The sequence below is a fragment of the Belonocnema kinseyi genome, chromosome 7 (genome assembly GCF_010883055.1).
Source record: "Belonocnema kinseyi isolate 2016_QV_RU_SX_M_011 chromosome 7, B_treatae_v1, whole genome shotgun sequence".
Taxonomy (NCBI): domain Eukaryota; kingdom Metazoa; phylum Arthropoda; class Insecta; order Hymenoptera; family Cynipidae; genus Belonocnema; species Belonocnema kinseyi.
The window spans coordinates 21893622-21906946 of NC_046663.1; the positions used below are offsets into that span (position 1 = coordinate 21893622).

The 13325-nt window shown below is 27.8% G+C and overlaps 1 protein-coding gene across 2 annotated transcripts in view; it reads right to left on the reverse strand.

Moving 5' to 3' along the window:
• Nucleotides 1–13325, reverse strand: part of LOC117176937 (Krueppel-like factor 3) — a 766707-nt gene that overhangs the window by 51070 nt on the left and 702312 nt on the right. For both annotated transcript variants that reach the window (XM_033367339.1, XM_033367338.1), the window contains one exon: nucleotides 3436–3739. In XM_033367339.1, coding sequence (XP_033223230.1) covers nucleotides 3436–3739 — 304 coding nt within the window. The remainder of the gene's footprint in view (nucleotides 1–3435; nucleotides 3740–13325) is intronic.

Consider the following 13325-nt stretch of genomic DNA (forward strand, 5'->3'; position numbering starts at 1 on the left):
GGGATCTTTTTATTTTCCTGACGATTTCAACAAGATTTACGAGGAGATCACGATCCTGTCATATTACCCTTAGGCGTGTCTCAACATGTCATGAATTATAGCCGATTGCTTTAAGCAATGTCCCGCTGATTTCGAAGAATGTTAAAGTAACAATAAAATCACTCATACAAGGTTCTATGGCCAAAATACGATTTGCAGAATATGTCACTTGTACTTTTTTTGTAATAAAATCTTCTTACGAAATATATTAAGACATGAGAATGTCAACTTCATAAGGAGCAATTTTTGTAAATACTGGTTTGCAGGATTTCATGTAATTTGAGACAGTATTAATCAATATTAGGATTATGTCAAAGTTATTTTTTCTTTTATTTGACAAAAATTAATTGGATAAGGAACATTTGTCAGTCTGATTTTCAATAGAAAAAACTTTAAAATATATATTTATTACTCACTGGTACATTATAAATAAGTTTCACATCTATATTTTGAGTAAATTTTTCATCACTTAGTGAAAAAATAATAAAAATTAGTATCAACGCTTTGAAACTTTCAATGCAGAGTTTTTTGGCAACAGATGCTTCTATTAGATTTTCAAGAGTTTAGATTTGAAAAATTATTTTAAAAAACTTTTTTATTCATAATTTAAAAAATAAATAAAAATATAACGCAACAGAACAGATTCCTATCAAATAGTGGAAATTAGTTGATTTTGACTAAAAATATGAGAATGATAGGGGAATAAATTATTTTGAATGAAATTTATGTAGGGAAAATATTTTTCAGGTATCAAGTAAAAATATATTGCGCTTTTAAAAAATTATTTGAATTTTCAACCAACAAAAATGAATTTTCAACACAAAAAAAAACGAATTTTCGAACAAAACGTTGCATTTACAACCAAACATTCAAACTTTTAAGCATAAAAAAAAGAAAAATGCAACAAAAGAGTTGAATTTTCAAACAAGAAAGACATTTCAATAACCAAGAAAAAAAATCAAACAAAAATTTTCATTTTTCAATTCAAGACGACGAATTTTTTAAAAATAACAATTGAATTTTAAACCCAAAATATATATTTTCAACAAAGCCGATAATTTCAACCAATTTATTAAATTTTCTACCAAAAGAAGTGAATTTTCAACAAAACAAAAACGAATTTTCGAAAAAGAATAAAGTTTTGAAGGTAAAAAATAAAATTATTTTGAAAAAATTGACATTTAAAGTCGCAAACATACATTTTTAACAAAACATTAATTTTAAACAAACACGTTTAATAAGCAATCAAATAGTTAAAAATTCAAGCCAAAAAGGAACATTTCTTAATGAAAAAAATGAATTTTGAACTCAAAAATAAAAATGTATTCTAAAAAAAGTCCATTTTTAACTAAAACGGATAAATTTTTCACTAAAAGGACCAATGTTCAATCAAATACTTGAATTTTTATCTGAAATAGAAAAATGTTCTACTTTTCAATCAAAAAGTAAAAAATAAACCAAAATTTGTTATTTTTCACGCCAGGAGACGAATTTTCTGAAAAAAAAAACAGTTGCATTTTCACCAAAAAGTCCATTTTCAACCAAAAACCTTGAAAACTAAAAGATTGAATTTTCAATCAAATAGTACAATTTCCAACTTGGATCGATAACTTTAAAAACCAAAAATGAAATTGTTAAATTTTCAGTCAAAAAAATTAAATAATTTTCAATCAAAACTTTAAGAATTTTTGAGGAAAAAATTGCATTTTAGAGCTAAAAAGTTAAAGTTTTAAGGAAGCTTTGGACTTTTAAATCCGAAAAGATGGATTTTCAACCAAAAAATTTCATTTGAAACCGAATAGTTCAAATTTAAAGCCATGAAGATGAATTTTCTGCAAGAAAATTAGTATTTAGCCGGAAAATATGAATTTTCAACAAAAACATTCATTTCCAGAAAAAAAGTAGAATTTTCGACTAAAAAAATGAAATTTCAAAGAAATACATAAATTTTTAGTAAAACAATTGAATTTAATACAAGAAAATATCATTTTTCTATAAAAAATGTAAGTTCAATTTTCAGCTAAAAAAATTATTTTGAATAATAAGAATAATGAAATTTCAACAAAAAAGTTGAATTTTAAAGCTAAAAATTCTAATTTTGTTTGAAAATATTTGTCTTCTAAGGCCGAAAAGATAAATGAAAAAAAAAATCAATTTTGAAGCCAAAACTTCCATTTAAAACAAAATATTTAAAATCTAGAGCCACAAAGATGAATCATCTGCAAAAAAAAATAATTTTTGCCCCGAAAATATGAATTTTTGATTTAAAAAAGTAGGTGAATTTAAACAATAATCTACTTTTCACTAGGAAGTTGAATTTTCAAACGAAAAATACGAATTTTTAACAATATAGTGGAATTTTCAACAATATAATTTATCTGTCAACCAACAATTAATATTAATTATGAATGCAAAATATAATAAAAATTTTACTTTTCTGCCGAAATGTAAATTTTTAATTCAGAAGGGCGCATTTTTTATCCAAAAAGACGAATATTGAACAAAAGAATTAAATTTACCATCAAAACAGATAATTAAAAAAAAGTAGAATTTCAAACAAAATAATGAAGTTTTCAACCAACAGGGATGAGTTTTAACCAAAATAATAATTATGAAATTTCAAATATTTTCAAATTTAAGTTTTAAAAATAATTAATGTTTACTTCGAGAACTTGGAAGCACAATTGTGTATTTAAAAAAAAGATTTTAAATAATAAATAAATGATAAAAGAAAATAAATAATAAAAAATAAATTATAAACTAAACTTTTGAAACTCAAAACTACAAAACTTAAAATTTTCAATTCGAAATGTACATATTTGAACAGTAATAAAAATTAATGGAGTTAAAATTAAGGAACATTTTAAGTGATTGGAAAATTGTGATCAGATAAGAATTATTAAGCCTTTCGGTAAAAAATGTAATATTATAATTATTTTACAAAAAAAATTAATCATTTGAAACTATATAAGAAATAATTCAACTATTGGTACTTTCACTTTAAAACAATTTAATTTTAAACAATTACAAACCATACAATTTTGAATGAATCAATTTTCAATTCGTTTATTTTAAACTCTTATTTGAAAAATTGTCCATTTTCAATGAACAATCAAATTGCTTTAATAAAAGATTAATTGTTTCAATTCTTCTATCAGAAATTTTTTATTTGAATATTCTAATTTTTCAGCGTCAACTAATTATGAATCTAAAGTTTTCAAATTATTAAAAAAAAATTGTAATCTTAATAGATAATAACACTTAAAATTACTGAAAAGATATTTAGATTAGAAATTGTAACATTTCCGGTCCAAAGTAAATTCGCTGTAGTTTTCGAATTAAAATTTGTTTGAATCTAAAAAACGAAGATTAATAAAATAAAAAACAATAACTTACTCAGAGGCTTCTTTTATCCTTTGCAGAGCAAGAAGCGCTGCAGACGAGGAGACAAATACAGGATCAGGTGGTTCCATAACGAAAACGGAGACTTCCCTTTCTCTATCCCTTTCCCTATCACGCTGTCTCTCTCTTTCTCTCTCCCGAGATTCTCGCTCCCTCGCTCTCACAATTCGATCTCTATCGTGCTGTCTGTCTCGCTCGCACTCTCGGCCTCTCTCCGTCCGCGTTTGCTCTCCTCGATCTCGATCTCGATCTTGATCTCGTTCTCTGACGATATCTGCCATAGGCAGAGCTGGAGACACTGAAACAGAAGAAAGGGAACGATATGCTAAAAAATGAGGAAAAAACTATTCGTTTTCTAATATTTATTTAAACAATAAATATGCAGGGAATAATTAAAAAATAAATATATAATAACAATGCAAATAAGAAATGAATTTTTGAAAGTGTAATTATTAATTTGCGAAATAATTCGATACAGAAGAGACCTTTTTATATAATTTACTGACAGATAGTATCGGACTACTAACCGCGTGACCTAATAAAAGTTAGGAATGACTTTAAAAGGTGATAACTCCTCTCAGGATATAAATAAGGATATTTTTAAAAACACTTTAGAAAGATGATTAAATTCTGCGTTAAATGAACTCATGCTGAAGTAATTTCTTCTTGTGGATATATAATTATCAAGCAAGAAAGACTTAAATAAAACTCCCTTTTTGAAGACATTTTGAGCTTCAATTTTAACTCTTGGTAGGAATAAGAAAAATTCATTAATTCAATTAATTTTCTTACGAAAGAGATCTTTAGAATTTTATCAAAGTTTTTAAAAATTTTAATAATTTTTTTCTACTTGCTTTTGACAAGAACTCAGGATGAAGAATAAATTCCTTAAAAATCGCTATATTTTGATCTTCCTTAAGTGATAATTCAGCATCCACAAGACCAAATTACTTCATCTAGGACTTACTTAACATGGAAATTGATCAAATTGTCAAAATGTAAAGAAAAATATTTTAATTTATATTTCGGATGGCATTATAAACTTTTAAAGTCAAGGATAATTTTAAATAGGTCACCCGGTTTGCTTAGGGGAAAAAAACAATTTTTGGTAAAAAATACAAATTTCAAATATTCGTTTTCGAAGCTTATTTGATATTTTGTTCTTAAAGTTTTATACAGTTTGCCTAAGATTTATGAGGAAATTCGAAAAGATTTTAGAATATTTCAGATATGTAAAATCAAATAGTCGACTTTTAAGCCACAAAAAGTGAACTCCCCAAGACAATAGTGATATAAGATTGATATTTTAATTGAAAAAGATTTGTAGTTAAAATAAAAACTAGTTAACCTCATTGAAAAAAATGAATTTTTAATTAAAAAGATTAATTTTTAAACACTTTTATTTTTAACCGACAAGATGAGCTTTTTATTAAAAGAGATGAAATTTCTACAAAATAGTTCAATTTTGTGATCCAAAAATATAATCTTTCAACAGAGGAATTGATTTCAAATCATATAATTGAATTTTGAACCAAATTGATGAATTTGAAACCCAGCAGAAGAATTTTTTATTGACAAAAATTTCAAAGCAATAGTTAAATTTTCAAGCAAAAGGATGATTTTTTGACCAAGGAGATGAATTTTCTAACAAAAAAGATAAATTTTAAACAAAGTAATTACATTTTTATTCATAGTAATAAATTTTTAACTATAATGATGAGCATTCAACCAACAAAGTAAATTTTTCATAAAGTATTTCAATTTTAAGACAAACTAGTTGAATTTAAGAAAATTAATTCTGAAAATTTAATTTATTATAAAAAAAGATTTTGCAACAATATAGTTGAATTTTCAATCTAATGGTTAAATTTTCTACCAATATAATAGAATTTGGAAAAAAATCAATAAATTTACAAGGAAATAGTTATATTTCTAACCAGAAAGTTTTTATAAAATGTTCATAATTTATAATTATTTCTGAATCTTTACAAACCTCCTAAACCTTTCTAATATTTTTCAAAAGTTTTAAATACTTCAAGATAAAAGAAAATTGCCTTAAAATCTGCCAAATTATTTTTTGAAACTCTTGGAATTCTTTTAAAATCTTTTTAAATACTTTCGAAGTATTAATTTTTTAATACAAAAAATCAAATTCATTTCTCCCGGGACCTTTAAGAACTTTATTGATTATTTTGAAATCGTTCAAAGTGCTGAAAAGGCTTTCAAATTTAATTTCGATATCTTCAAAACTTTATATTTTGTTTTAAGTTTTCTTATAATCTCTTGAAATTTTGTCAGAACTTCTAAAAATCTTCTAAAATAATTTAAATTTTTTCTAAAATTTTTAAATCTTTAAAAATTAAAAAACGCTCCCTAAAATCTTCCTGATTTTTCTCAAAATGCTCAGAAATATTTTTAAATCCTTTCAAATTTAATTTCAAAAATAGATTTTCAAAATAAAAATCATTTCCAACTTATCTAGAAATATTTCCATAAAAATAATTTTAAAACATTTTAATCTCACAAATCACAAATTGCGATTTTTTATACTTCTCCGAATCAGTTTTACAAAAACGATTTTTTAAAACTAATAAGTTTAAGCTTTATGGTTCGAATTTAATTAAATTCTGCTTTGAAGACGAGATTGTTCGGATTGAATTCTTTCGATTTATTCCTAGTATGGATCGGTTTCGAAAAATCCTACTTTAAAGAAGCGCTATGTTCTATAAAGTTTTTTCGATTCGAACGCAGCAAGAATTTTGAATGCGAACACGCACTGGTTAGGATCAAACATTTTCGCTTTGATCTCAGGATGGATCGGTTTAGAAAAGTTCAATTTTGATCACGAGCTAAGCCCTATCGAAATTTTTTTATTCGACCTCAACTTGGATCGGTTTAAAAAAATCCAACTTTGAACGCGGGCTGGTTCTGATAAAATTTTTTAGATTCAATCTTAGAGTGGATCGGTTTCGAAAAGTTTGACTTTGAGCAGGCGCTTGATTAGACCAATTTTTTTTTATTCCATCTCAGGATAGATCAGTTTTGAAAAACTCAACTTTAGACATGAGCTGGTTCGAAACGAATGTTTTTGATTCGATCATAGGATGGATCGGTTTCGGAAATTTTGACTTTGAACTCGCCTTCGTCCGAAACAATTTTTTTGAGTGGATCGGTTTCGAAAAAATTTGTCTTTGAATACGGGTTGGTTCGGATCAAACTTTTTCGATTCGATGTCAGGATGGATCGGTTTCGAAAAAATTTTACTTTGAATATGGGCTGGTTCAGTTCAAATTTTTTCGATTCGATCTTAGGATGGATCGGTTTCAAAAAATTTGACTTTGACCGTGCGCTAAAGCCTACCAATTTTTTTTCTCAACTCCGATTGATTTCAGAAAATTTAGCTTTGAATACGCGCTTATCTGGATCAATATTTTTCGATTCAATCTTAGGATGGATAAGTTTTGAAAAATTCGACTTTGAACACACGATGATTCAGATTCTATTCTACAAATGCGAATCACTGCTTGTCTTTAGCTTCGAAAAAGTATCAAACATTTTTGTTCCTTTTTCTAGAATTCTTGTGAAAATTCAATTAGAATTACCAACTGGTTGCTGGATTGTACGAGATGCCAATAAAGGAATCAATTACCCGATGCAATAAGATTAATTTTTACAAAGGCGATAACTTCTAAAGCTGTACAATATCCAATTATTGCCTTCGAAAATAATACGTTGTGATTTAATAGACACTCGCAATTTGCAATTATCGTTTAATGTTTGGCTTTTCATTTTCAAGCAACAATGTCCTTTTTAATTATCGAAAATTTATTAATACTGCGCTCGTGTCGCAATTCTACAAAGTGATTCATATGTCGATAGGCATGCTACTGTATTATTATCTATCGAATGGATCTCTAATAAATTCTCTGCTCGTATATGTCAAGGATAAGGTGGAACGAAACGAGTGGAATCGGCTGCTTCTCTTCCCAAACTGGAAGCTTCAGTTTCTCACAATTTCCGAGAGGGAATTTCACAAGAATCGCTCGATTGTTTAGAAATTTAATAATTGTGGAGCAAGAAATCAAGGTCAACTAACTCGATTTTTTGTATTTTTCTTTGTATCCCCCCTCGAAATTTATTTATTCACAATTTTTATGTAATTTTGTAATTAAGTCGACTGCTCTTACTTTATTTATATGGACGGGAGTTAGAAACTTAAACAGTATAGAAAAATAAAAAATAAAGGAATTTGAAGAGTTTCCATTAAGGACGTTATCTTTCATTGCAGAGAAAATAACCACCCCTCAAATTTCTATCAAAATATACAAAAATGTCACAATAACCTCCCGGATTCAACTTGCTTTTAATTAAACAAAAAGTCAATAGTAACTACAATGTTCCAACCCTCTCTCAATTAAACAAGGTGTGTAGCGACATGGAAAACCTAGAATTCTTCTCAAATAATTTTCCGCAAATTTTTTGAAAAACGCAAATATTTATTTTAAATACCGAGGTTCATGCGAATCATCTTTTAACACAACAGAGCCAAAAATGAACTGAACTAGTTGAACTTTTAACAAAATAAAAATAGTTTTTACTGAAACAGATAAATTTTCAAGCTGAACTTAAATAATTGACTTTGAAGTTAAGAAAATCATGTTCAATTAAATAAAGAAGAGTTTTCAACTAAAAAAGATAATTTGGTAACCAAAAATTGAATAATTAAATTTACAGTGAAATAATGAATTTTTAACTTAAATTATGGAATATTTAACTGCAATAGTATTTTTATTTTCAGCTAAAAGAAAAAATTATTTTCAACTAAAATTATGAGTATTTAGCAGGAATACTTTAGTTTTTAAACAAAAAAAATGTTTAAACAATAAGATTAAAATTAAAAGAAAAAATCATTTTCTACAAAAAAGCCGATTTTCGATCAAAAAAATAGCTTTTTTAAAAACCAAATACAGGAATTTTCAACGAAATACATTAATTTTTAATTAAAAAATAAAACTTTACATCCAAATTGTTAAATTTTGAACCAGAAAAGGTCTATTTTCAACTTAAAGTGGAACGGTTAAATTTTCAGTTGAAAAAATTAACTTTCTACCAAACCGATTAATTTTTAAGCAAACTGATACATTCTCAACTAAACTGATGAATCTTCAACTGAAATAGTTGAATTTTATACCTACCAAACTGATGAATTTTCAACCGATAAGGTTAATTTTCAAGAGTAAAAGAAGAATTTTCGACAAATTACATGCATTTTCCGAAAAATAGTTAAATTTTTAGTTGAGAAATTTATCTTCAACGAAGTAGTTACATTTTTTAAAAGAGATAACATTTCAATGAAAATGATGAATCTACCAACAAAAAAATTAATTTTCAAAAAAGAGTTTAGCTTTTAACCGCGAGTAGTTGAATTTTGAAGAAAAAACGGCATATTCCCAAAGAAAAATGTTTAAAAAAAAAGTATAATATATTTTAGATATATTTCCTCTTCAAAATACTGCTTTTAATTTAAAAATTACTTGAAGTTTTTTCTTTTTGTAAACTTCGAAAGAAAGAGCATTCAAGTTGTGATCAATTTTAAACAGGAAAAAGGAGTTTTGAAACTCCTTTCTTCTACATCCCAGTCTTTATTATTAAAAAATTTCCGTTCAATGTCAAAAACTTCCAGTTCCAAGTGAAATAATATTTATTTAGCAAAACTCCCTATCCTAAAATAAAAACGATAATGATTTCCCCTTACATGCCCTGAAACTGTAGATAAAGTAGAAGTTACTTTTGTAAATTGGCCCAAATTATTAAAATAATGACAATTTGAATTTTGCTGCGATCAGAAATCAATTGCCGGTAATTAAGTTAAATTCCCTGCAAAATTTAGAAATCCCCTTTAATTTTTCTGGAGAACCTTGCATTTTAATAACTTTTTTCTTCCTTTCAATCCATTTGCAATACACTCGAACTCTAAAGATACGAGAAGTTCTAAAATAAAAACTCCAAAGTTACGACCGTGAAAGGGATTCCCACTCCTGCAGCGTATGGATTTCGGGGGTAATGCGTGAGACCGCACACAGGCCTACTACGCGTACGCGCACGGCGAATTCAAGGCAGTACGCACTCGCGCGCGCCGAACTCTCAAATAGGGCAGGGTCAGAGGGGGAAAAATTCTGCTCACTCGTTTGGAGTCAAGACGTCCGTATCTGCGGAGCACTTGCATCTTTGGGGATCGTATCTTTGGAGCTCGAGTGTAATACGAGGTAATCAATTTTTAATTCACTTGTAATCCCAGGTAATCCACTTGAAATCCCACTTAATTCACCTGGGATCTCAAATAGTCTAAATTTTTAATCCAAATTAATCAATGCGTAAATCTGTTTTTTCACAGGTAAATCACTGGTAATCCAAATAATCCAAGCAACTTTAAATTCATCGAATTCCGCTGGACCGAATTTTGAAATTAATTTTCTCCTCACAACTTTGTTACCGAAGCAAGATACAATTAGAAACCGCACTTTAATTACAAGACAATGACACTCACTTGGCACAAATAATTCAATAAAAAAAAGTAGACACTCATCAAGATAAATATAGTTCTCTCTTCTATAATCTCGAGCAACTTACAACCTGCGTAATACGTATCTGCCAAGGTTATTGTCTTCTCTCGCGAAAATTCAAGTGAACGTCCCGCATTGCTTTCACGAGGGCAATTCAATTAGTGAGCATGAGACAACGCTAGATGATTAATAAGTCAAGCCTCCATAATTTAGGGCTTGACAAAGAGATAATTATTCGGCTGAAATTTGCGTCACCCGCCACACCATGTGTCTCACTATCTCATTGTTCGACCATGCGACAGAAAGATTGATGTCGCGGTACGTTCGTAGCCGAGTTTAGTTTGCGGAAGTACTTATCGATGCATTACGTACTTGCGTTTGAGTCTAACTAACAAACTTAAGAATAATATATGTGTCAAAGATGTCGAGGGTCCAGAACCTGGAAACTGTCATTTGAATTGAGTAATTTTCAACAAGGACTCTGAGTCCACCCACCAAGGTTGTATCGCGTTTCCAATTGTATCTGCAGTCTCCGCTTGTTCGACTTCGATCTTGATGACGTTTTATGATTTCGCTCTAGCTCGCACCCACGCGGGTAAAAGTTTTCTCCAACTCCTGTCAACCAATAAATTTCATCAGGACCCACACATGCGGTCTAATATTGTTAAATTATCCACTGATATATGCACCCGTTATGGAAATTACTTGGGCGTACCTTGCTCACACAAATCAATAATAATAATAAGATTAATTATCAGTTTATAACAGGGTCTGGCGTAGTACTAGAAAAAAATGGGAGTTTGAAACGTGGCAGGTAATGGGTAAAACGAGGTGAGGCTCAGCTGGGTGATCGATAGAGTGGTGACTCGCCGTAGAGAATGACTCTTCGCTGGAAGCCACTAGGCGGCAGCACGTTGCCGCGTAAGTAAATTGGTACCATCTACTGGCGTCCAGCGAAAAATCTTTGATTCACCACGGCACACAACCGCAATTAGTGATGGTCTGCAAAATTTTTACTGATTTACTTAGTAAATCCCAGTTTTCTTCTTTTTGTATACCACAACACAGAAAAAAACTGAAGGCAAGAAATTTTCAGATGCAACATGGAGCCCTAGTGGGCCTCCCTTTGCTATGGAATGATTAAATTCATCAGATGGTTTGAACGTTTCCAAAAAGCTACCTGAAATATTTGTGAAATAATTGATGTCTTTGTAAAATCTTCTGAATTTATCCGAAATCTTTGTCAAATATTTGAAATCATTGTAAAATCTTTGGAATCTTTGGGAAGCAATTGAGATCTTTGTCGAGGATTGGAAATATTTGGAAATATTTACGAAATTGTTTAAATCTTTAGAAAATTATTGAAGTCCATGAAATACTTTTAATATATTGAAATTTTTTGAAATATTTTTTAAACGATTAAAATCTTTGAAAAATCATTTAAATCATTGTGAAATCTTTCAAATATATCTGAAATTTTTGTGAAATATTTAGAATCTATCGGAAATCATGTAAATATTTATAAAATATATTTTTTTCATAGTTTAAATTGTTGAAATCTTCGGGAAATTATTAAAGTCTGTGAAATCTGTTTAATCTATCCGAAATCTTTGCGAAATATGTAAAATATTTTATAAATATTTAATAACATAAATTTTAAATCACAGATTTTTTCTTAATGTCTACGGTGCACGGAAATTAAAATAAAATTGAGCCAAAAAACATTTTTTCGAACCAATGCGTACATTTTTTTCAAAGCTTTTAAACTAAAACCTACAAAGAAAAAATCTATGACATAAAATTCATAAATATTATCGGTCGAAGAAAGGATTAATTTGGCTTCGTGAAATCTTTTTAAAATATCCCAATTTTTTAGAAATATTTAAAATCTTTGTGAAATCTTTTTAAAAAATAATTCAAATCTTGGTAAAATAGAGAAAATACCTGTGAAATTATTGGAATCTTTGGAAAATCATGTATGCCTTTATGAAATGTTTCAATCTATCCGACAACTTTGTGAAATCTTGTTGAAAACCTTTGTAAAGAAATTTTTAAAATTTTATTGAAATATTTAGTAATATTTATGAAATCATTTAAGTTTCTGTAAAATCTTTTAAATCTATCCAAAATCTTTGCGAAATTTTTTTAATGTTCATGAAATCTTTGTAAACATTTTCTGACATATTTAGGAATTGCGCAAAATTAAAATATTTTTTAATATTGGGTAATATTTGAGAAATTATTGAAATCTGTGTGACATTTTTGAAAAATCAATGATGTCTTTATAAAATATTTTAAATTTATGCTAAATTTTTGCGAAATATTTGAAAGCTTTTATATCTTTTGGGCATCATTGAAATCTTTTTGAAATCCTTGGAAACCTTTGCGAAGAAATTTTTGAAATTTGATTGAAATATTTAGTGAAGCAATAATTAAAGTTTTTGTGGAATCTTTTAAATCTATCCAAAATCTTTGCGAAATATTTTGAATCTTTTTGAAATATTTGTGAAATCATTGTGGTGTGTTTTAAATCCTTGTAAAAATTTTCTGAAATATTTAGGAATCGCGAAAAATTAAAAATATGTTTTTAACATTTGATAATATTTATGAAACTATTGAAATCTTTGTGAAGTCATTAGGAAATAATTAAAGTCTTTGTAAAATCTTTTAAATCAATCCGAAATCTTTGCAAAACTGTTAACTCTTTGCAAAATTATTGAAATCTTTGTAAACTTATTAGAAATATTGAAATATTTTTGAAGCATTTCTAAAATTAAAAAAATGTTTGTGAAATAATTGAGAAATCATGTATGCCTTTGTGAAATCTTTTAAATCCATCCCAAATCTTTGCCACATTTATTTTAAAAATACTTAAAATATTTGGTAATATTTGTGAAATTATTTAAATCTATGTTTAATCTTTAAAAAATCATTGATGTCTTTGCAAAATATTTGAAACCTTTCAAATCTTTGGGAAATCATTGAAAGTTGCCTAAGATCCTTGAAAACCTTGGCAAAGAAATTTTTGGAATTTTAAATATATTTTTGAAATATGAAGTGAGATTTATAAAATAATTGCAATCGCTGTTAATTCTCAGCGCAATCTTTGAAATACATCAGCAATTTTTATAAAATAATTAAAGTCTGTGTAAAATCTTTGAAATCTATCTGAAATATTGGCGAAAAATTTGTAATCTTTGTGAAATCTATGAAAAATAATGAAAGTGTTTGTAAAATCGTTGTTAAATTTTTGTGAAATACACCAAACTCTCGCTTTCAGTCACGTTTCTGGGGTTGCCTTCAAATAGCCTTGCACTGATG